This window comes from Brienomyrus brachyistius, chromosome 5, assembly GCF_023856365.1.
Source record: "Brienomyrus brachyistius isolate T26 chromosome 5, BBRACH_0.4, whole genome shotgun sequence".
In the NCBI taxonomy this organism is placed as follows: Eukaryota; Metazoa; Chordata; class Actinopteri; order Osteoglossiformes; family Mormyridae; genus Brienomyrus; species Brienomyrus brachyistius.
This window is the reverse complement of record NC_064537.1, coordinates 1,400,001-1,426,114: the sequence shown is the minus strand read 5'-3', so window position 1 is coordinate 1,426,114 and position 26,114 is coordinate 1,400,001. Positions and strand designations below refer to the sequence as shown.

Sequence of the window (26,114 nt, the reverse complement as noted above, 5' to 3'; positions counted from 1 at the left end):
CAGAGAAATGCGGAGAAAGGAAGGGGAGTATGCATCTGTACACAGAGAAATGCGGAGAAAGGAAGGGGAGTATGCATCTGTACACAGAGAAAGGAAGGGGAGCATGCATCCGTACACAGAGAAATGCGGAGAAAGGAAGGGGAGTATGCATCTCTACACAGAGAAATGCAGAGAAAGGAAGGGGAGTATGCATCTGTACACAGAGAAATGCGGAGAAAGGAAGGGGAGCATGTATCTGTACACAGAGAAATGCGGAGAAAGGAAGGGGAGCATGTATCTGTACACAGAGAAATATACAGGGAAGTAGAGGAAGTGTGGGGAAAAGTGAACATGAATGGTAGAGTAGATTGGAAATTTAAAAAAATGAAACAGATAAAGAAGCATGAACGAAAGTGTATATGCATCAAAGATAACAGGAGGCTATAAAGGTCAGTGGATCAGGAAGTATGGAGGAAAGTACAGGTGCATAGAAGAGTCTATAGGGAAATTTACAGGAAAGTGTAGAAGGAAGTAAGAGGCGTATAAGAGGAATTGTAATAAGAGTCGGGAAATCATTAGGAAGAGTTTGTTTTGGGGGGCATGCAACTGTTGGAGAGCGAAGTATTATCTGTTGCTTTTTATTTGTGTCCTGGAGTGTGTAGCTATCATTTTATGGAGCAGGCCTGCTCTGGTCGTTGTACTGCAGTGTGTAGCTATCATTTTATGGAGCAGGCCTGCTCTGGTCGTTGTACTACAGTGTGTAACTATCATTTTATGGAGCAGGCCTGCTCCGGTCGTACTGGAGTGCTTAACTATAATTTTGTGGAGCAGGCCTGCTCCGGTCATTGTACTGGAGTGTGTAACTATCATTTTATGGAACAGGCCTGTTCCTGTCAGTGTACTTGCGTGTGTAACTATCATTTTATGGAACAGGCCTGCTCCTGTCAGTATTTTGGAGTGTGTAACTATCATTTTATGGAAAAGGCCTGCTCCTGTCAGTATTCTGGAGTGTGTAACTATCATTTTATGTATAGTGGCTTACTCACTGGGGGCTTTGGGAGAGGATGCTGTAAAGCGCTTTGAGAGAATGTAATGTTGTGATAATGCGCTATATAAAAATAAATTTGTTGTTGTTGTTGTATTTTATGGAGCAGGCCGGCTCCTGTCAGTGTACTTGAGTGTGTAACTATCATTTTATGGAGCAGGCCTGTTTCTTGTAATTGTACTGGAGTGTGTAACTATCATTTTATGGGGCAGGCCTGGTCCTGTGGGTATACTGGAGTGTATACACTATCATTTCATGGAGCAGGCCTGCTCTTGTCGGTGTACTTAGGTGTGTAAATGAGGTTTCATTTGGCCAGCCAGCCTCGTCTCACTGGCCTGGTCCTCTCGGTGCTGCCCTCTCGCTGCCCCTATTCGTTGCTGGTTCCTGGCCGTGCTCACATGCCTCTGACTGTACTGGTTCTGCCTCGGCTGTCAGGGGAGCCTGTTTCCTGTAACCGCGTGGCCTGTGAGGGACCATTAGCTGTGTATGGCTCCATCTTTCCCTAATGCTCAGAGGCCAGTCTGCCTGGCGCCAATGCTGCTCCTCCCCATCTCTCTCTCACTTGTGCTCTCTCTCTTGCTCTCTCTTTCTGTCACATTCAAATTCAAAATGAGTTTTATTGGAAAGACAGAGATAAGTTCCATAGTGCTACGCATAATTTGGATACTTTTGGAATGAAACACAGACAGACAGAGGTCAAACTAAAGTAAGGGTAATCAAATCCTTTCCCCCCTTAGGTGTACTGCCCCTCCCAACTCCCCCCAGTCCCTCTCCCTAATCAATCATCTGTTTGAGCAACATGTGTTTGTGTGACAGTGTCAGGAAAATGCATACTAATGTGACTCCACCTTCCAGCTGGACAGGAACTTTTTATGTGGTGGTCTATGTTATTCTAAATTGTCTCCCTATTGTGTTTATTTTAGGAGTGCAGATCTCTCTGATATGTTTGTTTTAGGAGTCCAGGTCTCCCTTATGTGTTTGTTTTCAGAGTGTAGGTCTCTGGTATGTTTGTTTTAAGGAGTTTGGGTCTCTCTGATGTTTTTGTTTGAGGAGTGTCTGTCTTCCAGATGTGTTTGTTTTGAGAGTGTAGGTGTCTCTGATGTATTTGTCTTACGAGTGTCTGTCTTCCTGATGTGTTTGTTTTGAGAGTGTAGGTGTCTCTGATGTGTTTGTTTTGAGAGTGTAGGTGTCTCTGATGTATTTGTTTTGAGAGTGTAGGTGTCTCTGATGTATTTGTATTACGAGTGTCTGTCTTCCTGATGTGTTTGTTTTGAGAGTGTAGGTGTCTCTGATGTGTTTGTTTTGAGAGTGTAGATGTCTCTGATGTATTTGTCTTACGAGTGTCTGTCTTCCTGATGTGTTTGTTTTGAGAGTGTAGGTGTCTCTGATGTATTTGCCTTAGGAGTGTCTGTCTCTGATTTGTTTGTTTTGAGAGTGTAGGTCTCTCTGTTGTATTTGTTTGGAGAGTGTAGGTCTCTGTTGTTTTGAGAGTGTAGGTCTCTCTGTTGTATTTGTATTTCTAGATATTGGTTTCTCTAGTTGTTTCTACATGAGGAAAGGGGACATGATTTGCAGCTCTGTCACAATGACATGCAGGCCTGTTCATCTGTTAGTGTGGACTTGCCTCTGTCAGCTGGATTTTATGTTCACATCACTAAACCTCTGCTTGTTTGGGTTTTGCCTGCATTTCCTGTTTTGAACCTTCCTTGGCTTGGCTTTGGTCAGCTCTTTATTACCCATGTTATGTTTTCACAAGATCTAATTTAATCTTTTCAGTGGTTTCAGTTTAGCATGGTTTGCTGGGGCCTTCTTTATGCAGATGCTCTCTGCTGCTAATTGATTAGAATGAACTGATCTCCAAAGCCTTCAAAGAGCTTCTTTGCCTCTGAGCTGGGCAGTACCACATAGTGCTGATGGATACCATAGACCTAGCACTGTCTATTTTTGTCTTGTCATGGATAACAACAGTACCCTTCCTGTGCATTGACAGAACCCTCAGTGTTTATTGGCTTGTGCATAATGTACAGTCAAGATAGGTGGGCTTTACTGTCATAGATCCTTATACAAGTATATGGTGTGGAGGAAGAAAATAACATCCCCCCATGACCGCGGTGCGTCCTACACCCAGCGATCGACAAGCAGAGGGTTAGCACCGGACTTACGGTGCAGAACACAGGACACTGACAAGCAGAAGGTGGAGGATATATACAGAGTGCAATATGTATGCAAACAACAAATACAGCAGCCCCAAAAGCAGGCATAAATGTATAGAATTAGATCAATATATTAAAAGCAATAAGTTAGTGAGCAGTGCCACTTTGGGGTGGAAGGTGTTCTCAGGAATGGGTGTGGAAACCACAGAAATGGGGGTAATTTAGGGTTCCAGGCAGTACAGACACATGCCAGCTGGGGGCCACCAGTGGTCATCCTTAGTAGCTGCCTGGTAGCATCCCTAAGGCTGCCCTTCATGCCACACTCCTTGTTTGTGGGGAGCGTGCTGTCGGGCAGCATCCCTGAAACTGCCCTTCATGCCACAGTCCTTGTTTGTGGGGAACGTGCTGCCTGGCAGCATCCCTGAGGCTGCCCTTCATGCCAAACTCCTTGTTTGTGGGGAGCGTGCTGCTTGGCAGCGTCCCTGAAGCTGCCCTTCATGCCAAACTCCTTGTTTGTGGGGAGCGTGCTGCCTGGCAGCGTCCCTGAACCTGCCCTTCATGCCAAACTCCTTGTTTGTGGGGTGCGTGCTGCCTGGCAGTGTCCCTGAGGCTGCCCTTCATGCTACACTCCTTGTTTGTGGGGAGCGTGCTGCCGGGCAGTGTCCCTTAAGCTGCCCTTCATGCCAAACTCCTTGTTTGTGGGGTGCGTGCTGCCTGGCAGTGTCCCTGAGGCTGCCCTTCATGCCACACTCCTTGTTTGTGGGGAACGTGCTGCCTGGCAGCATCCCTGAGGCTGCCCTTCATGCCAAACTCCTTGTTTGTGGGGTGCGTGCTGCCTGGCAGCGTCCCTGAAACTGCCCTTCATGCCACACTCCTTGTTTGTGGGGAGCGTGCTGCCTGGCAGCGTCCCTGAACCTGCCCTTCATGCCACAGTCCTTGTTTGTGGGGAACGTGCTGCCTGGCAGCATCCCTGAGGCTGCCCTTCATGCCAAACTCCTTGTTTGTGGGGTGCGTGCTGCCTGGCAGTGTCCCTGAAGCTGCCCTTTATGCCACACTCCTTGTTTGTGGGGTGCGTGCTGCCTGGCAGTGTCCCTGAGGCTGCCCTTCATGCCACACTCCTTGTTTGTGGGGAACGTGCTGCCTGGCAGCATCCCTGAGGCTGCCCTTCATGCCAAACTCCTTGTTTGTGGGGAGCGTGCTGCCTGGCAGCGTCCCTGAAGCTGCCCTTCATGCCACAGTCCTTGTCTGTGGGGAACGTGCTGCCTGACAGCATCCCTGAGGCTGCCAGATCGGCCTGCGGCAGTTTGCACATTCCTCCTGTTGAGTTCTCTGCCTGCCCACCAATAGAGCACTGAACCCAGCACAGAAGAATGCAAACCTTCGAAGGAAATAAAGGCATGCCAGCCTGGACTGGACCCCACGGCCATGTTCTGGTCAGCTTGGAGGTTTTCTTGGTGGGATGTATTTCCTCTGCTTCCCACTTCTGTTTTTATTCCTGGTTCATGAGCAAAAACCTGCCACGTGGAAGTGTCAGATCTCGGGACACCGTCACAAGTGTCACACTAGTGAACATGACTGGCGCTTTAGGTAAGTGGCAGACATTTCATCTTTTAGAAAATTGATTGCAGGGAGGGAAAAAAGGAAAATCAGTGAAAAATTTGTCATTTTGCGGAGTGAAGGTAATTTATGGATCATCCACCCATATTTCCAGGAGAAGGGGCTGTCTGAGACGGAGTCTCCAGTACACGCAGGGATCTATGTGGTTTCTCTGTTAGTGCACTTACACGTTGATGGTCAGGGAAGTGTTGCGCGTGATAGGTGCAGCCCGGCAGGGGCCTCTTTCTCCAAGGGAAGCCCTACCTGTTTCTCTGAGACCTGCCTTTTCTCGGGAAAACAATGAGTCCGGTCTGGCGCTCGCCAGCAGTGCCAGCTCCTTGCAGTGACAGCAGGAAACAATGCTGCGTAATATGTGGTCGGCGGTGCATGAGCCGCTCATTACAGTGGCTGTCGAGCGGCATTGCACTGGAGCTTTGGCTTCCTGTCAGCCCCGCGCCTATAGTGATGATCTCTGATCCCGCCTGTCCAGCCTTCGCGGCTGCTGATTTTCCAGATACGTTGGATTTATTGCATCATATAAGTCATCTCATAAAGTATGGTGCGCTAATATGGCAGATAGCCTGCTTGGCGCTCACTCAGAGTACCAGGTATGTTAGGGAAGGCTAGTACATCCGCAGTGCTGCTAAACACCTCCCCTGCCTTGTTTAAGGATGACCAGTATGATGGTATAGGCAGTCCTGCTGAACACCTCCCCTGCCTTCTTTAAGGATAGCCATTATGATGGTATAGACAGTCCTGCTGAACACCTCCCCTGCCTTCTTTAAGGATGGCCAGTATGATGGTATAGGCAGTGCTGCTGAACACCTCCCCTGCCTTCTTTAAGGATAGCCATTATGATGGTATAGACAGTCCTGCTGAACACCTCCCCTGCCTTCTTTAAGGATGGCCAGTATGATGGTATAGGCAGTGCTGCTGAACACCTCCCCTGCCTTCTTTAAGGATAGCCATTATGATGGTATAGACAGTCCTGCTGAACACCTCCCCTGCCTTCTTTAAGGATGGCTGGTATGATGTGGACGGTGCTGCTGAACATCTCTCCTGCTTCAGTAAACATGGCTGATATTTTTTTCATCAGTACCAGGATGCTGCGATTTTATAAATCGGCTACTTAATGCTTGGGTCCCAAACCCTTGGAGACAGTGCCCTGTGCCCCAGGCTGAAAGCCCGTCTGCAGATCAGGGCTGCCCTCTTTCAGGGTTTACTTTGAAGGCTGTCTCACCCACTGGCATTCGTAGGCTTGATCCTCTGGAGTTTTTCTGTGCTTTTCACTCTGGCAGTAGATTAGTGTTGCTACTGATTAATTCTTCTTCTTGTAAGTATTTTCCAAACCCATATTGGGTCAGATTCCTGTCCAACTGCCTGTCCATCCTCATTCCACAGCTGCTTATACAGTACAAGGTAACAGTGGGCTGGGAGCTTATATCCAGGATGGGTCACGAGTCCATCATAAACCGTCACACCCCACCAGCAATTCTGAAAAACCAGTTCACATAAACCTCCTGTCTTTGGGTCCACATATAGCTGAATGATACTCACAGAACCAGAGGAGTGAGGAAGCAGTATTGCCTGATGAATCTTCTGCCTCAACCACTGGAGTGGTGTGTAGCTCATTAGGTTAGGACGCTGTACCAGTGATCTTAAGCTTGCTGGTTCATATGTCATGGTCAACACAGTGATATCCCCATCAGACATTTTAACCTCAGTCGCTCCTGATAGTCCAGCCTCTTAGTAAACATTTCCTGTTTTTGCATTTATGTTTTTGGTCTCCTCCTTGAGGTTTGATTCTGTCGCTGTAGCATTAAGTTTGATTTCTATTCACAGACCGACTGGCTCCGCTTTCTACCGAGTCTGATGAGTATCGCGGAGTGTGCTTCTGCCTGCTTTGCGGTTTCTCTGCTGGCAGTGTGTGGCCTTTTGTCTTCCTCAGCATATTTCTTGCGTGCTTAGAGGAGGTAATATCCGCGTGGGGTGGGCGAGGGAGTCCTTAATATTTTGAGCTCCTATTTGGCAGCAGGCTGATAAGGGGCGTTGTTGTCTTATTAAGTGAGCGTGCATCCATATTGAGCACATAATCCAATATTCACCACCAATGTGTTCCTTTACTGAAATCCCCTGTAATACTCTCATTACTGTCATTAATGTAGAGACCCAGGATTTTACATGCCTGCAGTGCATCATTAACTGTGTAGAGACCCAGGATTTTACATGCCTGCAGTGCATCATTAACTGTGTAGAGACCCAGGATTTTACATGCCTGCAGTGCGTCAGTAACTGTGTAGAGATCCAGGATTTTACATGCCTGTAGTGCATCATTAACTGTGTAGAGACCCAGGATTTTACATGCCTGCAGTGCATCATTAACTGTGTAGAGACCCAGGATTTTGCATGCCTGCAGTGCGTTATTGACCCTGTACACACCCAGGATTTTACACACCTGTAGTGTGTCATTAACTGTGTAGAGACCCAGGATTTTACATGCCTGTAGTGTGTCATTGACCGCCATGGCTCCATGTGTGTGGAGTTTGCACACTGCAGTGTATGCTGTGGTGCGTGTATGTAATATACTGTGTGTGTGTGCACTACAATGTGTGCTGTGGTGTGTGTGTGTAATGCACTGCAGTGTGTGTACTGCATATGTGTTTGTAGTTTAAATCTGTGATGCTATGTGCATTTGCATACTCTTTCGGCGTCCCACGCTGTCTCTAGCCGTTTCTCAGTCTCTCATTCTCAGAGGCTTAATGGTTTAATTATTAGATGCTGTTTCAGCTGTGTGCTTACCCTGCAGGGAGTGGGGGAGGACATCTGCCCACTCCAGTGTGTGTGATTGTGACCTGGCCTGATGCTACGGATATCTTTGTGAGGACTGTCCATTTATTTCTGTGGGGGAAAACCCTAATCCCATCTATGGCTACCATAACCATAAGTAACCAAACGAAATACAAGACTTTTGGGATGTTTAGTTTTTCAACTGCAGTCACAATTTTGTTTATAAAATAGAGTTTCCCCTTATATAATATATATATATAAACACACAGTTAATGTTATTAAGCTAGATTTATACCTCTGTAAGCCTGCCCTTGGATGCGCATTGTCATTGGAGCTGTCCGTGGTCCTCATGCATATTGTAGCTTCTAAGGTACTTCATACCTAGATAAATTCCTCGGGAGTGTGAATCGATGTCCGTGTCTCCTGTCCAAACCTGAATTTTATTAAACTTTTCATTTTACTTCTTGCTGGATGCTGGATGGAGAAATGTACTCAGGTGGCTGTTGTACTGGAGCAGGTGAAGTGTTCATTTTTTAAAAGATCCTCTAGGAACCTGAACCCTCAGGTTCTGGGTCTACATCCTAAGCCACTACAGTGGCTGCTGCACAGTACCATTCATTTGAAGAGATGCTTGCACTGAATGTAAATTAAACTGCTTTGACATGCAGTTCAATTCCCAACACCGGCCCAGCTCCTTAGCTGCCATGCCCTCATTTGCTATCTGTCCCTTACTGTGTATCCTCTCCCATCCCCAGCTCTGAGCCGCTCTGCGATGCCCTTCGGCCTCCTGCGGAGGGAGCTGGCGTGCGAGGGCTACCCCATCGAGTTGCGCTGCCCTGGCAGTGATGTCATCATGATCGAGACGGCCAACTATGGCCGCACCGATGACAAGATCTGTGACGCCGACCCCTTCCAGATGGAGAATGTGCAGTGCTACCTGCCTGACGCCTTCAAGATCATGTCACAGAGGTGTGTACAGGAGCGAAATTGCCACTCTGTGTGCTCATACTTCTTTTCTGCTCATCTGAAGTTCAGAAGCACTTCTGAAGATCAGAAGCTGCTGGAGATCTCCTCTTACCCTAGTGCCCAGTGCTGTGTCTGACCTGCTGTATTCAGCGGGACTCTGGCAGGCCTTTCTCGCCATTAGCACCAGTTCTTCTGATTTCTTTCTTGCTCATACTGATCCCACCGATTCATCCCTACTCCATCCATAATCCATCCCTAACCCTTCCCTACTTAGTCAGCCATCCCTACTCCATCCCTGTTTCACACAACAAGGGGAGAATGTTCAGACTCCACACAACATGGGGAGAACGTTCAGACTCCGCACCGCATGGGGAGAACGTTCAGATTCCGCGCAATATGAGGAGAACGTTCAGATTCCGCACAACATGGGGAGAACGTTCAGATTCCACACAACATGGGGAGAACGTTCAGATTCCACACAACATGGGGAGAACGTTCAAATTCCGCAGAACATGGGGAGAACATTAAGATTCCGCGCAATATGAGGAGAATGTTCAGATTCCGCACAACATGGGGGGAACGTTCAGATTACGCACAATATGAGGAGAATGTTCAGATTCCGCGCAACATGGGGAGAACATTCATATTCCGCACAACTTGGGGAGAACGTTCAGACTCCACACAACATGGGGAGAACGTTCAGAATCCACACAATAAGGGGAAAACATTCAGACTTCAAACATGGGGAGAACGTTCCGATTCCGCACAACATGAGGAGAATGTTCAGATTCCGCACAACATGGGGAGAACATGCAGACTCCACACAACATGGGGAGAACGTTCAGATTCCGCACAACATGGGGAGAACGTTCAGATTCCGCACAACATGGGGAGAACGTTCAGATTCCGCACAACATGGGGAGAACGTTCAGATTCCCAACAACATGGAGAGAACGTGCAGACTCCACACAACATGGAGAGAATGTTCAGATTCCACACAAGATGGGGAGAACGTTCAGATTCCCAACAACATGGAGAGAACGTGCAGACTCCACACAACATGGAGAGAACATGCAGACTCCACACAAGATGGGAAGAACGTTCAGATTCCCAACAACATGGAGAGAACGTGCAGACTCCACACAACATGAGGAGAGCATTGAGAGTCCACATAACACACAATGTTGGGGCATAAATCAAACCTCCTACAATGGAGGTGTGAGCCTACAGTGCAACTCACTGAGCAGCTACACTAGCTTTCTATGCTACATTTATATGCTAGTGCATTTCAATCCAAAGGGCATTTCAAAGGGTTAGCAGGTAACCTGCCCTGTTGTCATTCAGTGCAATGACACGAAAAGCCAAGATTTCTTGCTGAACAGACATTTTGCTAATTGTTTTCTCAACAAACAAGGATGTGGATGTTTAAATTCTTCTACGGGGTATGAGGAACATGCTGTTGTACCAGGGATTGAATTGGTCTGACTCCACCTGAAACACCATCAGAATATGCCTGCCAATCATAGTCCTGTGCTCTGTGCTCAAACTGCACGCGTGTGCAAGTCCTGTTTGCATTCGCATTGCAATTATTTATTTGGCAGATGCTTTTCTCATTTTTATTACAGGTCTTCATTGATAATTTGTAATCCTACAAACCAAAACCCTGACATTCCTTAACTAACGCTGTGCAAATAAATGGTGAAAAGGGAAGCAGATTAACAGACATTTACAGAGGAAGCAAGAATTCCTATCAGCACAGATGCTGCTTTGTGTGAAACTGCACATGTCTTCATTTTTCCTGAGAAGAGTTTAAGCCTAAATGTGTCATTTTGTGTGAGTGGACATAATGGTCTCTCGGACAGCGCGCATGTGTGTGTGTCTCGCTCTTAGACTGTGTGTATCTCACACTGTATGTCTCAGACAGTGTGTGTCTGTCAGACAGTGTGTGTCTCTCAGACTGTGTCTTAGACAGTGTCTGTCTGTCACTCTGTGTCTCAGACTGTTTCTCTCAGACAGTATGTGTGTGTGTTTGTGTCAGGCAGTGTGTGTGAGTCTCAGACAGTGTGTGTCTATAAAACTTGTGTCTCAGACAGTGTGTGTGTATCTCAGACAGTGTGTGTGTATCTCAGACAGTGTGCGTATCTCAGACTGTGTGTGTGTATCTCAGACAGTGTGTGTGTATCTCAGACAGTGTGTGTATCTCAGACAGTGTGTGTGTATCTCAGACAGTGTGCGTATCTCAGACAGTGTGTGTGTATCTCAGACAGTGTGTGTGTATCTCAGACTGTGTGCGTATCTCAGACAGTGTGTGTATCTCAGACAGTGTGCGTATCTCAGACAGTGTGCGTATCTCAGACTGTGTGTGTATCTCAGACAGTGTGTGTATCTCAGACAGTGTGTGCGTATCTCAGACAGTGTGCGTATCTCAGACAGTGTGCGTATCTCAGACAGTGTGTGCGTATCTCAGACTGTGTGTGTCTGTGCTGTTTTGATGTCAGCACCCTTCTAGTCCATGCAGCTTCATACTGGCAGTCTGATAAATATACTGTCCTGTAGGCAGAGTAATAAAACTTCACGGGGGGAGGTAAACACCGCTTGCCATTTTACTTATTTTGAGCCGCCAGAATGCAGTTGACTGGCTCGTTCCCCTGAATAGAGACCAATGTCTGTGTCTCTTTTACTCTGACTCAAAGTGTAAACATTATCCTTTCTGTCATTTTCTGTTGTTACACAAGATATCACCAAAATATGGATATGTTCGATTTCTTTGAGTTTATCCAGTGTAGTCCACTACCACCCTCATTGAATGCATCCATTAAATCATACAAATCCACAGTATAGCATTCCATCTCAGCTGTGTCCAGCCAATGAGTTTTTACTCCTCCTATTTTCTCTGTGTCCTGTGTGCAATGTTTACTTTTGTCCCCTCTGTGTCCTGTTGGTTATGTTTATTGTCTGTCCCCTCTGTGTCCTGTGAGTAATGTTTACTGTCTGTCCCCTCTGTGTCCTGTGGGTAATGATTACTGTCTGTCCCCTCTGTGTCCTGTGAGTAATGTTTACTGTCTGTCCCCTCTGTATCATGTGGGTAATGATTACTGTCTGTCCCTTCTGTGTCCTGTGGGTAATGATTACTGTCTGTCCCCTCTGTGTCCTGTGGGTAATGATTACTGTCTGTCCCCTTTGTGTCCTGTCGGTAATGTTTACTGTCTGTCCCCTCTGTGTCCTGTGGGTAATGATTACTGTCTGTCCCCTTTGTGTCCTGTGAGTAATGTTTACTGTCTGTCTCCTCTGTGTCCTGTGAGTAATGTTTACAGTCTGTCCCCTCTGTGTCCTGTGGGTAATGATTACTGTCTGTCCCCTCTGTGTCCTGGGAGTAATGTTTGCTGTCTGTCCCCTCTGTATCATGTGGGTAATGATTACTGTCTGTCCCTTCTGTGTCCTGTGGGTAATGATTACTGTCTGTCCCCTCTGTGTCCTGTGGGTAATGATTACTGTCTGTCCCCTTTGTGTCCTGTGGGTAATGTTTACTGTCTGTCCCCTCTGTATCATGTGGGTAATGATTACTGTCTGTCCCCTCTGTGTCCTGTGAGTAATGTTTACTGTCTGCCCCCTCTGTATCATGTGGGTAATGATTACTGTCTGTCCCTTCTGTGTCCTGTGGGTAATGATTACTGTCTGTCCCCTCTGTGTCCTGTGGGTAATGATTACTGTCTGTCCCCTCTGTGTCATGTGGGTAATGATTACTGTCTGTCCCCTCTGTGTCCTGTGGGTAATGATTACTGTCTGTCCCCTTTGTGTCCTGTGGGTAATGTTTACTGTCTGTCCCCTCTGTGTCCTGTGGGTAATGTTTACTGTCTGTCCCCTCTGTGTCCTGTGGGTAATGTTTACTGTCTGTCCCCTCTGTGTCCTGTGGGTAATGATTACTGTCTGTCCCCTCTGTGTCCTGTGGGTAATGTTTACTGTCTGTCCCCTCTGTGTCCTGTGAGTAATGTTTACTGTCTGTCCCCTCTGTGTCCTGTGGGTAATGTTTACTGTCTGTCCCCTCCGTGTTCTGTGTGCAATGCTTACTGTCTGTCCCCTCTGTGTTCTGTGTGCAATGATTACTGTTTGTCCCCTCTGTGTCATGTGGGTAATGTTTAAAGGCTGTTTTCTCTGTGTCCTGTGGGTAATGTTTACTGTTGTCCCCTCTGTGTCCTGTGAGTAATATTTACTGTCTGTCCCCTCTGTGTCCTGTGAGTAATGTTTACTGTCTTTCTCCTCTGTGTCCTGTGAGTAATGTTTACTGTCTGTCCCCTCTGTGTCCTGTGAGTAATGTTTACTGTCTGTCCCCTCTGTGTCCTGTTTGCAATGATTACTGTCTGTCCTCTCTGTGTCCTGTGCGTAATGTTTACTGTTTGTCCCCTTTGTGTCCTGTGGGTAATGATTACTGTCTGTCCCCTCTATGTCCTGTGGGTAATGTTTACTGTCTGTGCCCTCTGTATCCTGTGGGTAATGTTTACTCTCTCTCCCCTCTGTGTCCTGTGGGTAATGTTTACTGCCTGTCCCCTCTGTGTCCTGTGGGTAATGTTTACTGTCTGTCTCCTTTGTCTTCTGTGGGTAATGATTACTGTCTGTCCCATCTGTCCTGTGTGTAATGATTACTGTCTCTGCCCTCTGTCCTGTGAGTAATGTTTACTGTCTGTCCCCTCTGTGTCCTGTGAGTAATGTTTACTGTCTGTCCCCTCTGTGTCATGTGGGTAATTATTACTGTCTGTCCCCTCTGTGTTCTGTGGATAATGTTTACTGTTTGTTTTCTCTGTGTCCTGTGGGTAATGCTTACTGTCTGTCCCCTCTGTGTCCTGTGAGTAATGATTACTGTCTGTCCCCTCTGTGTCCTGTGGGTAATGTTTACTGTCTGTCCCCTCTGTGTTCTGTGTGCAATGATTACTGTCTGTCCCCTCTGTGTTCTGTGAGTAATGATTATTGTCTGTCCCCTTTGTGTAAAGCAGTTTTCTCTCTCTCCCTCAGGTGCAACAACCGTACCCAGTGTGTGGTGGTTGCAGGGTCTGATGTCTTCCCTGACCCCTGTCCAGGGACCTACAAGTATTTGGAGATCCAGTACGAGTGTGTTCCTTACAGTGAGTACTGGCAGATCATCTCTCCAGCCCCTGGTAACCTTACCCCACCTTCTCAGTCCCCACCCTTTTCTCCTGCCACCCCAGACCCCTCACCCTTCAAGTGTCAGCTCTGTCCAGACCCACTGGCATCCACTCTCTCTCTGTCTCTCTCTCTCTCTCTCTCTTTCTCTTTCTCTCCCTCTCACACTCATGCACAGAAGCACACAAGCACACTCTCTCGCACTCACACAGACGCTCTCTCTCCCGCTCTCTGGCACACGTGCACACACACACACACACACGCACACACACCTCTAAACCCCTTTTTTTCTCCATTAACAGTGCAGAGCTTGGTGGCTGAGGGGGATTTTCACACACAGGCTGAAGTGAAACACCTTTGGTGCATCCATCACAGCAGGAGTCCAAAGCAAATACTAACAAAGAGCGGACAAACACACACACACACACACACACACACACACACACACAGATTTGCTCGCTTTTGCAGGGAATTTTTGCTGTCTTCAGGATAAATGAAAGTTACGAGTATCAGTGGAACCTGTTGAGAAAGGAGACTCCCCTGCATGATTTGGCACCTTTAGTTTCTTTCCAGGATGGGTTTAGCTTTTAAAAATGGCGGTTATCTCTTGGAGACATCTCCACAAGGACTTCACAAGGTCAGTTTCAGAGGTGATTGAGGAGGAGAAGCAAAGACACACACGCGGGCAGAGATGAGCATCATGGGGAACACGCCAATCAGCCCGTGCTCATGCTGTCTATCACCTCAATGGCATGAATGATGGGGCTGTGCCTCCTCACCCAGATCCAAAAGGCAGATCTCCATAGAAACACCAGCATCAGTCTGGCTAGGCATGTTGCAGAGGGTAACAGCACACTCACAATTCTATCAGGCCTAGTCCAACCTGGAAGTTTTTTACTTTTTCAGGGAGCATCGGTTGTGTATTTTATGTAAGAGAGATCCTCGGTGCACATTTTCTCACAGATTTGGGCATGTGGCTTTGTCTGCGGGACAGAGCTCTGCTCTAAGCTAGGGGGACAGGCCTGTCTAATGCTCTCTGTTTACTATCATCACATTTCAATACGTTTCCACAACTATGCATGAAAACACACCCACGAGCAAACTACTGGCAGGGCTGTTAACCTGCACACAGACAGGCACATGGGACCAGCTGCACTTGTGTGAAAATCTCCCATCAGGCTGTGCGCCCTCCCTTTCATGTGACGTAACTCTCCGGTTACTCCCACCCCTCACTGTGCTGCTGTCCTTGCCTCCCCAGGGACTTTGAATCTGAGGGGTGGGGGGGGCTTTATTGCTTTTGGTGGTGATGAGAGAAGGTCAGTTGTGGAAGGATTGCATTTGCACTGGGCCAGTGGAAAAGCAGTGTGAATTCTTCACTTTTTTTCCCTCTAGAAGGTTCCAGGAAGTTAAGCAGAAGAGGACCTCCAGTATCAGTCTCCACCTCTAACCTTGTGACTCTCTTGTTCTTTCTTGTCTTCCCTGCCTCCTTCATCTCTCCTCTATTCTTTTCATTCCCTCCTGCTTCTCTCACTCCGTTTCTCAGTTGACCTTGAAATGTCTCTTCCTCTGCATTCTCTCTCTCTCTCTCTCTCTCTCTCTCTTTCTCTCTCTCTCTCTCTCTCTCTCTCCTTTGTCTCTTCCATTTGTCTCTTTTTTGCAGGTTTTAGGGCAGCTCGGTTTCTATGGTGATGGTTATAAACAGATAACAATAGCCTTTACCACTCAGAACTTGGTTTCCCATGCTAGGCAGTAACAACCTGCTTTAATAAGCTGAATTTAATTAATTTGTACTCCTGTCTGGCCACCTGCTTCACAGAGCCAATCAGGTAGTGGCCAGCAGTATAATCTAGGGTCTCTGATTCCTCTTGAAAGTTTTGGACAGCATGAGACCTACTGACAGGCTTCGGTCTGTCCTTATATTTACAGTGTAAGGCCCACTGACAGGCTTCGGTCTGTCCTTATATTTACAGTGTAAGGCCCACTGACAGGCTTCGGTCTGTCCTTATATTTACAGTGTAAGGCCTACTGACAGGCTTCGGTCTGATCTTATATTTATAGTGTAAGGCCTACTGACAGGCTTCGGTCTGTCCTTATATTTACAGTGTAAGGCCCACTGACAGGCTTCGGTCTGTCCTTATATTTACAGTGTAAGGCCCACTGACAGGCTTCGGTCTGTCCTTATATTTACAGTGTAAGGCCCACTGACAGGCTTCGGTCTGTCCTTATATTTTCAGTGCCAGGCCCACTGACAGGCTTCAGTCTGTACTTATATTTACAGTGTAAGGCCTACTGACAGGCTTCGCTCTGTCCTTATATTTTCAGTGTCAGGCCTACTGACAGGCTTCGGTCTGTTCTTATATTTATAGTGTAAGGCCTACTGACAGGCTTCGGTCTGTCCTTATATTTATAGTGTAAGGCCTACTGACAGGCTTCGGTCTGTCCTTATATTTACAGTGTAAGGCCCACTGACAGGCTTCGGTCTGTCCTTATATTTACAGTGTAAGGCCTACTGACAGGTTTCGGTCTGTCCTTAGATTTACAGTGTAAGGCCTACTGACAGGTTTCAGTCTGTCCTTAGATTTACAGTGTAAGGCCTACTGACAGGATTTGGTCTGTCCTCATATTTAATGTGTAAATCCTACTGACAGGCTTTGATATTTTCTCACATCAGTAACATTTAAGGCACTGATAGTCTGCGGTCAGTCCTCATATTCACTGTGTAAGGCCTACTGGCAGACTGAGGTCTCTCCTCATATTCACTGTGTAAGGCCTACTGGCAGACTGAAGTCTTTCCTGAAATGTACTGCGTAACGCCTACTGAGAGGCTGAGGTCTCTCTTCACATCAGTAACATTTAAAGCACAGAAAGGCTGCGAGCTCCCCTCACATCAGAAACATTTAAGGCACCGACAAGCTATGGTATCTTCTCATATCAGTAATATTTTAGGCACTTGGAAAACAGGAAGTAGATGTTGCAGTGGGTAAGGACCTCAGCAAAGGAGTAAGGGGTGTACGCTTCAGTGTCACTTTAGATAAGAGTGTCAGCTAAATGACAGGAGCTGGGGAGCACATTAGAGGCCTTTCTTAGCTCCGCCCTTCCCCTTTGCAGACTGGTGCTGGAACTGAGTCGTCGGTGGCGGCAGCTAATTATGGCGAATCGGGCGTCACTCAACACCCCGTGAGGTTTGTCACGCTTAATTAAATCATCATCTTGTCACACGTCCTGCTCCAAACAACAGCTTGGTGTGAAGTGTTAACGGAGACCCATGTCGGCGTGCCTGCTCACTCGCTCACTCGCTGCCCACGTCTCTCTCAGGGACATGTGGGCGCAGGTGCCATTTCGGAAAAAGGTTGCTCGGCAACATGCCGTGAAGCCTTCGGTTCTTTGAGCACCGCACACGGATGGACCAGCCCATTCTAATCTACAATGACACAACGCCATCCGGATAATGCAGATGTCAGGCTATCTGTACAGAGCGAGACACGGGTCCAGTCTGGTGATCTAGATGTACGTTTCACTGGTAGGAACAAGGTGCAAGGCTAATTCCACAGCATAATGACTATCTGTCCAGGTATTGAGAAGCGTGAGGTGCCACCTGCAGGTGAGTGTGCACATGCACTGGGTCTTGACAGTGAACTACAGCCTGAACCAACACCTTAGTCCATCCTACAAAAGTCAAATACTAGCAATATGATACATGGGCCATGAATTGAGACAAATGAAAAAGTAATAAATAGAATATAAGTATGGAATCTTGAAAACATAATCATGACATATGAAAACATGGACATTAAGACAGGCAAAGGAAATACAGTGAACCACCTGATCCGTGGGGAAAGATTGTGCAAGTTTGGCTTGGATGTGGATAGGCAGAAATGTGCAAGAGATTTCAGGTTCAGAATTTTGAGTTATAAGCCCTGTTAAAAAACCCAGTCTTAGGATGGGAGGGGCCCAACTCTTCAGCTCTCAAATATTCTGTGGATAAAAGTTGCAAATGTCTCATGAGTGGTGGAGTGTAAAGCGCCGTGCCAGAATTACCTAAAACTCCACATATGGTCTCCTTCCCTACTGGCAGTATGTGCTGTGGCATTTCCTAGGAAAAGGCTGACTGGCATCGGAGCGTCGCCCCGAGTTCAGGCACCAACACTAAGTGAAATAATTACTTTGACGGGGACAGACTGTTTGGTCGGGCCACGCCCCTTGTTGCTGATTGGCCGACACCCTTGACTACCAGATGTGGTCTGTTTCTTTTTCAGGAATGGAAATGCTGGCATGGCAGCAGGTAAAGGCCATGGGATAGCGGGGCGGGGGGGGGGTCGCGCGTAGGGGAATTTGCAGATCAGAGGCAGTACGGTAACGCAGCTGCTCCTGGTTCTGCCGAAAACACAGGCCTAATTCTCGCTCCCAGGGCTTCCGGGCTTTCTTGCCATCGTTGTTATCTTACCCGCATGCTGCACGGTGATGCAAGCTGTTATTTTATTCACTGGCTGAGCCGTAGGCGTGACGGGGATGGGAGGGAGGGGGGCGCCATGCCACCGTGATCTGTAATCTGTGTCTGCGTGGCAAAAGAACAATGTGTGAATGTATGGCGACTCAAGGGCCATGCTGCAGACTTCTCCTTTCCTCCGTAACTTCACTGAAAGCCCTCATCCTCTCACAGTCAGTGCCCATTCTCCCTACACCCCACCCATGGGAAAATGCATCCCAACAAGCAGAGCTGGGACTATAGCAAAGTTTTTTTTTGTTTTTTTTTTTGTTTTTTTTTTTTTAAATAATAAAAACACCATGTCATCTGGATGGCTCTGTGAACTGTCAGTGGAGAGAGGGTCAAGCCTGATTTTCTGTGAACTAATGACATCACTTTCTGTGAGCTCAGGGTGTGTGTTTTTTCTCTTCCATAGCAGGACCGAAGATGGACAAGATGGATTTCCTTGACTTAGTCTTACCTCCTGTCTTTCTATCCCATATCTTCACATCTTTATTCCTTCTCTATCTATGATTCTTCCTTTGTCACAGCTCCTCTCCTTTGACTGCCGTCTGCTCTTATGCGCCTTTTCTCTCACCACATTCCTCTCTTTTGTCGCTGTTATCCTCCCGTGCTCCTTCTGCTGAGGATAGAAATGTGTCTCCGTCAGAAGTAGGAGTCATACAGGCGTGAAGGATGCTTTCTCACAGTCCTGCAGCACTGCGTGATCTATAACAGGATCAGAGATCACTAGGGAGGGTTAAAGCCTGGGGTGTAACTCAGCCCTCCGGACCTGTGGGCTGCATCAAACTTGCTTCACCTCAGCCCTTGATTAATTAATATTTAGGCAGGAGGTTCCCCTCACCAGGAGTCAATTAGCTGCTCATTAAAAAGAAGTTTTGATTCTGACATCCTCATCCTCCCCTTATGGTTACCTCAGGGATCCACCCTAAAGTTTGAGGTTGTCATTAGGCTTGGAAGTTGACATTTTGTATACCAGTTCCAGGGCTGTCATTGTGGCCCACTGGCCATGCAGACCGTGTCCCACCAGAGTGCCATGACCACAGGTCACAGCAGCAATATTAACTTATCTAGCAACATGACACAGCAGCCACTTCATCACTGTGCTACAGTAGCTAAATGAAGCAATATGCTGCATCATGTTCTTTGCCTAACATAACAGGGCAAAAAATTAGCAACATGCTAGTTATCAATAAGGGATAGCAGCTTGACTTTAGCAGCATGTTAGGGCAGCTGCCTCATCATCGAGGCACAGCAACAAGATTTTAGCATCATGTGAGGGCAGCCACCTCACCAACGAGGCATAGTAGTAAAACTTTAGCATCATGCTAGGGCAGCAACCTCACCAACAAGTTACAGCAACAAGACTTTAGCAGCATGCTAGAGCAGCAACCTCATGGAAGAGACATAGCAGTAAGACTTTAGCAGCATGCTAGGGCAGCAACCTCATGGACGAGACATAGCAGTAAGACTTTAGCAGCATGCTAGGGCAGCAACCTCATGGAAGAGACATAGCAGTAAGACTTTAGCAGCATGCTAGGGCAGCAACCTCATGGAAGAGACATAGCAGTAAGACTTTAGCAGCATGCTAGGGCAGCAACCTCATGGAAGAGACATAGCAGTAAGACTTTAGCAGCATGCTAGGGCAGCAACCTCATTGACGAGACAGAGCAGTAAGAGTTTAGCAGCCTCATCAACGAGGCACAGCAGTAACACTTTAGACGGGCACTACAGAAATGGCCCTTAGCAGTTTCCAATGTGTGGTTGCTGTCTAAAATGCAGATGCTGCACACAATCAGCTCCTCTGGTGACTTGACTCAATTAGAGAAATGAGAGTAAGGGAAGGCGATGGGACAAGGGGGGATGAGGCGTAGGCGTGCTGCTTTTCTTTTTTCTGGGAGAGAGATGGAAAGACTCTGACTTTCCCATATGACAAGCAGCCGACGGGAGCAGCATTCCGACTCGGAGCCTATCCAGGCGGCTCCCTCGCTGTTTGCCGTGAGCAGGCGCGTGAAACTCCATCTATCTCCTTCAGCTCTGCCTCTGGGCTGTTCTCCCCTCCCATCTTTCACCTCAATCTTTCCATCTGCCCATATGAATCTCCCTCCTTCTGTCGCTTCTTTCTGGATCTCCTGGTTGGATCCCTCTCAGGTTCCTGCTGCCTGTCTCTCTCTCTCTCTCTCTCTCTCTCTCTCTCTCTCTCTCTTCTCATTCTCTCTCTCTCATTCTCTCTCTCTCTCTCTCTCTCTCTCTCTTATTCTCTCTCTCTCTCTCTCTCCTTGCGTCGCTGTGCCCAGCCCTGCACAGCCACTTATGTGACTGACTTGTTGTTCTTTCTCTGGATAGCAGTATGAGGGGCGAATGACAGATGAAGACGGAGGGCTGATTTCAGCTGAGCTGCTTGGGGGGGTGTCTGTGAATGCGTGCTGCTGGGGCCCTTGGGGGGGTTATTCTGTCTTATTGAAAATGAAAATGAGGGCTGTTGATTCCATGTCCCTTTCACGCCCTTCATTTTGTGCCATCCTTCTTCTAAAGATTGTCGATTGTAAACAACCCCCTGATCAAACCATTAACTTGACAGAAACATGAAGTTAAAAACGAAAGAACTAGAAAGGACAACCTTTTATTTAATCTCAATTTTCTCTTTTTTTTCCTACACCTTTTTTCTTTCATTCTCTCTCTCTCTCTCTCTCTGTCTCGTTCTATTTCTTGTTCTTTCTTTCTCTTTTTTCCGATGCTTGAATAGAAGTGGACCAAAAAGGTAAAGACCACAATGAACATAACACACGTCCTTTGCTCCTCCCTCCTCTTCCACCCCCGTTTTCCTTGGCTCCTCCCCTTCCTGTCCCTAGCTCTGCCCCTGTCTCCCTCATTCCTCTGGCCACTCCCCTTCCTGCCCCACCCTCCCTCTCCTAGCCCAGATCCTTTGTGTCGTGGTCATGTTTGATGTTGATTACCTGTCTCCCTTTGCTGTCTCAGTCTTTCTCTCTTTTTTCGGCCCCTTCCCTCTTTATACCTTATAACCACAGCTCTAGAATCTTCCCGATTTCTCCCCATTTACTTGCTTCTGATGACAGCCTGATATGCATACAACCACACAGCAACTCACAAAACAAAAATGTCACTTGTGACTCAGTGGTTACGATCCAAAGAGCTCAGATTCCATCTTTGCATAACTTAAAGCGGTTACTGTTGTTTACTCTAATCCAATTCATGCATTCTTCTTCGCAATCTCAATGCTCTTATATATGCACGCATACATGCGTACACATACACACTCAGAAACACACCTGCTTTTCTTTCCCTGTTGTGTGTGGCCGTGATGGTGCATGCTGATGTATGTGTGTGGAAATGCTGCAGGAGAGCGAAGATGTGCTCGCGAGTGAGTGTGGCACATGTATGAGTGTGTGTGTGAGTGTGTGAGTGTGTGTGTGTGCGTGTATGTGTGGGTCTCTGCACTCAGACCCACAGCCCGCCCCCTGCTCTTTCAGCTCTCTGATGCCCGACTCTGTCGTAATGGATTCATCTTTGGTTTGATCTTCTGTCAGCCACATTCGATCCTTCCAGATCCCAGTGACTCTTTCTGCTCTCCATCGTTTTCTATCTGTTTGTCTCTCTCTCAGTCTCTCCTTCTTTCGCTCGCTCTCGCCCTTTTTTCTTTGCTTCCTTTAGGACAAATTCTTTGTTTCTTGTACTTTTTTGAGCAAAATAAATCCTTTTGAGACGCCACCTGTAAAAGCAGCTCGAGTCATGTGACCAGTCTGTCTCTAGCTCCTCCCATTTCCAGGTGCCTCCGTACCACTCTCACCCCCAGCCTTCCATCTGGCCTGCTCCTCCTGCCCTTTTTTCGTTGGATGGTTGATCTCTCATCTCCTCATTTTCGGCAGCAGCGGTGTCTGACCCCTACCTCATGCTATCCTCTTTTCCCCACCTCTTCCTCCTCGTTTTGTCCCTGACCTCCATTTTTGCTGCTTGGGGCACGTTTGCTTACTGTCTCCGGTGTGTGTGCAGGCCTGCTTCATCTCTGATACTGTCTGCTGATACTGATACTGTGTGTGTTTGTGTACGGAAGGTGCTTCCGGGAGCTTCTCTGGCCATGTTCCTGTGTGAATGGGTGCATTTCTGTATGCTCAAGTCTTGCGTGTGCGGGCCTGTGTCATGCGTGCGCATGTGTGTCTGCGTGCATGTTGGGGTAAGGAAGCCCGGTTCCACTGCAATGACGGGTCTCACCGTGGTCACAGTGCTGCCATTAGCGCTGACCGCACTCAGGTCCGTGTCAAACTAACCCTGAGTGACTTTCTCCTTACCAGCCTGCTGGAAGGGTCTGGCCTCTGCTGTAGGGGAGCTACGGATTCACCAGGTCTGGTCCTGGTTCCCAAAAAACCCAGAGACTTAACGGCTAGCCTCACTGATTGGATGAACTTAGCCCCAGTTCCCGGGAAGCTGGGGTCTCATTGGACAGGCGGAGCTCTCCGGGCCTGGAGTCTCCAGGTGTCTGATTGGTGGAGAGCACTCTTGGGATACTGGTCTTGAGGAAATCCAGGACTGAGCCCACCTACCTGCAGGCTGTCTCCTGACTGTGTCTGCGTCTGTCCTTGTGTCTTCCGCGAGGTTATGACCTTTGTCATTGCAGGCCGAGCCGGCTCCGCCCCGGTCCCTAGCGACTCACCGAGCGAGTCCTCATCTCCATTGACCTCCCAGCTATATATATACCTAGAGCAATATATATAGAGAGACTGACCTTGTTTCCATTTCCTGGATTTCAGTTCCTCTCCCGCTGGTCCCGCCTTCCTCGTGAGTGACAGCTCACATCACCTCACAGAATGCAGCCCCTCCCCGTCATGCTGTCCAATCCTGTTTTCTCCATGCAACACCAAAAAAGGCCTCCTTCTCTCCTCCCCTAGTCTCGCTCTCTCGCTCTCCTTCCTCTCCCTCTCTCTCTGACTCTGTTTCATGACAGAGGCAAACCCTTTGTTCACTGATTAACAATTAAGACTTTACGTTTGCCCTCGTCTCTGTGGATGCTGATTGACTGTCTGCAATTGGTGGATTGGTTATGAACTGTTTTTTTTTTTAATTTATTTCACGATGTGCTGCCCTGCTGTGGTGCCTAGGCACTGTTCTCTGGTCTGGGGCAGGATGAATCTGATGGGGAGGGGGGCATGTTGGCTGGCAGGGCACGGAAACGCTTCAGTGAGCACGGTGGTCTGTGGTCTGTCACCTGCAGGTGAGAATGGGCACCACCTGTTGGACAGGTTGTAAAGAGGAGCACCAGCTGATCACCAAAGCCCTCTGCCCCCCACACCCTTCCTTCCACACAAACGCAAACACAAAGCCACCCACACCCCCAAGCACCTTTGTACACATACATACCATGTAAACACAAAGATTACAGCATGAAATCCATGCTATTCCTCTATTTCTGTCATTTCCTCATTCTCCCCATCTGTCCTTCCTTTCTCTCCCTCCTTCTTCACTTGTTTTCCTCCCTGTCTGCCTCTTTTTGTTCCTGTCTTTCCAAACACACTGAATGCTAATCAGCTCTTCTACACATCGACCTGTTGTTTCAAAATGGAGCTAGCCTGTGTTCATGCCAAGTGCAGCTCTGCCCCCTGCTGGTCAAGCTGCATACCAAGCAGTAACAGGTGCTGAATTCAATTAGACCAGGCAGGATTTCAGTCTGCTACATCAGCCCACCCGTGTGGATGGCCGGGCTGGAGATCAGCGGCCCTCCAATAGGTGGAGCCCCCAGGGTGAGTTTGCCCCCACCAAGGTTAGATTCACCAGAGCTAATCCATAAGAAGTGAGATGTGTAGCAGCTTAGGTGTGTTTTACACCTTTTGCATCAGTGACCAATGCTTTGTTTTCTCACATACCAAAACTACCATAGACTTTACTGAAATGCTGAGTGCAGGGCTAGCTCACAGTGTTTATGAGAATTACACCTGTGACCGATGCTTTGTTTCCTCACATACCAAAACTACCACAGACTTTACTGAAATGCTGAGTGCAGGGCTAGCTCACAGTGTTTATGAGAATTACACCTGTGATCGATGCTTTTTCCCTCACATACCAAAACTACCATTTTAATCACAGACTTTACTTAAAAGCGGAGTGCAGGGCTAGCTCACAGTGTTTATGAGAATTACACCTGTGATCGATGCTTTTTCCCTCACCTACCAAAACTACCATTTTAGTCATAGACTTCATTTAAATGCAGAGCGCAGGGCTAAGTCACAGTCTTTATGAGAACTATACCAGTCGCTCCTGTCCTCCTCCATTTACGTCGTTCTTTTCTTTCTGTCCTCCACACGAGCCTCTGTCTTCCTGTCCCTTTGTCTTTCTCCATCCTATCCATTTATTTCTTACTCCATCCTCATCTCCACCACCGTCCTACACCCTACATCTTCTTTTTCCCTATTTTACCTCTAGTCCTCCATTATCTCTTCAGCACTAGATCCATGATGCTTCTTCTACTCTTCCATCCATCTTACTGTAAATGGTAGTCATTACATCTTCTAATTCTGTTTCTCACGTGCCTCAGTGGTCACATTTGTCTTATACATTATTCTATATTCTTTGCTTGTCTCTCCATCTAGCACTCCTCTACTCCTCCTTTACACCTCCCGTATTTCCACCTATATTGTTCTCCCCTCTCCCCTTCACTTCTGACTGCCCTGCCTTCCTATTTCCTGTTCTTGATCTTTTTACACTTTCACTTTTGCTTTGCGCAATGGAGCAAGGGAGACGGACAGAAAGGAAGCTGACAGGGAGCGCAGTCACTGCGAGCGCATGTGCTGCATTGCATTTAGCCGCTGGTGCACATGAGCATCTGCGGAGGGGGCACGCTCTCCCCCCACATCATGGTATCTTCACAGTTACCCACATCAGGGACGAGGATAGAGACGGGGGCCCCCTGGTGAAGTTATGGGGGGGGCGCAGGTGTAGGGAGACAGACGGAGGGCTACAGCAGCGGTGTGTGTGTGTGTGGGGGGGCACTGGTGGTCCAGCTGATGAGAAACAGCAGCAGGGAGGCTGGTATATAAGTGACAGGATGTGTCTGGGAGGTGAGTGAGGAGGTCTGCTGGCAGGTAAGGTGAGGAGTGCCGAGGGACGGAGCCGAGGCCTGGTGAGTGTGCTACATACTCCTGCATTTACTCTGGGCATTTAGCTCCTGTGGCCAAGCTAACGCAAAGGGTGTCACGCACTAACACAGCTGCCTTCCAGGTTGTAACTCGCTTCCTTCCCCCCCGCCCTGCCCCACCCCGCCCCGCCCCACACACTCACCTATGCTCGTTCTCCTTCTTGTTTTTTTCCGCAATCTGCTTTGCTAACGCCTAACATTCTTAACACATTTTATTGGCAGAGTGGGAACATCCGTCTCGTTCCAACATTCTCGCGGTGTTTTACGGGAGGAGCGCGTGGGGGCCTTCTGCCTGAACGTTATGTACGTCACTGTCTTTTTTTTTTCAGGTAGACTTGTAATTCCTCCCCCATTTTTAATGTCATGCTAAGACACACCCCTCATGGTCTGCCCCTCCCCTCATGGGTGGAGCTTGCAGTTGCTATACTTGTGGACTGTTTATCTCTGTGCAGCGTGTTTCCCACCTTTTTCCGCTGTGGACTCGGCCAGTTCCCCTCCCACTCTGGAGCACGTTACCTGGCTCCATGCCCTTGTATAACCTCTCCCCTTGCCTCCTTGCTCTCCTGCACATCAACCTGCTCTCCCACCTCTCACGCCCCAAACCATGGAGGATGACTTCCTCCCAAGTGTTAAAAGGCCACAGACACGCACACTATGTTCACTCTTCCTTCCTTCTTCACCTCCTTTCCCCCTCCTGTCCCTCCTTCATTCTCCTAACCCATCCCACTCACTGTCGTGCAATGTTAGCACCACGTGTGTGTCATGCCTGCTCCCCTTCATGTATGTGTGACATGCCATGTGTGATTCTGCGTGCATGCATTC

At 47.9% G+C, this 26,114-nt stretch overlaps 1 protein-coding gene and 1 long non-coding RNA gene across 10 annotated transcripts in view; one reads left to right on the top strand and one right to left on the bottom strand.

The window, feature by feature from the left end:
• The window catches only part of LOC125741620 (uncharacterized), a 38,463-nt gene extending 15,623 nt beyond the window's left edge, over window positions 1-22,840 (bottom strand). The window contains exons 1-3 of one of the 2 annotated variants that reach the window (XR_007397819.1): window positions 22,708-22,840; window positions 18,609-18,770; window positions 18,107-18,217 (exon numbers count right to left, since the gene is read on the bottom strand). This is a non-coding gene — a long non-coding RNA (uncharacterized LOC125741620). The remainder of the gene's footprint in view (window positions 1-18,106; window positions 18,218-18,608; window positions 18,771-22,707) is intronic. The other variant, XR_007397820.1, reaches the window with a different exon arrangement.
• The window catches only part of LOC125741608 (adhesion G protein-coupled receptor L1-like), a 119,860-nt gene that overhangs the window by 67,862 nt on the left and 25,884 nt on the right, over window positions 1-26,114 (top strand). For 6 of the 8 annotated variants that reach the window (XM_049012761.1, XM_049012759.1, XM_049012760.1 and 3 more), the window contains exons 3-5: window positions 8,316-8,529; window positions 13,534-13,643; window positions 20,895-20,909. In XM_049012761.1, the coding sequence (XP_048868718.1) occupies window positions 8,316-8,529; window positions 13,534-13,643; window positions 20,895-20,909 (339 nt within the window). The remainder of the gene's footprint in view (window positions 1-8,315; window positions 8,530-13,533; window positions 13,644-20,894; window positions 20,910-26,114) is intronic. The other 2 variants (XM_049012763.1, XM_049012762.1) reach the window with 1 other exon arrangement.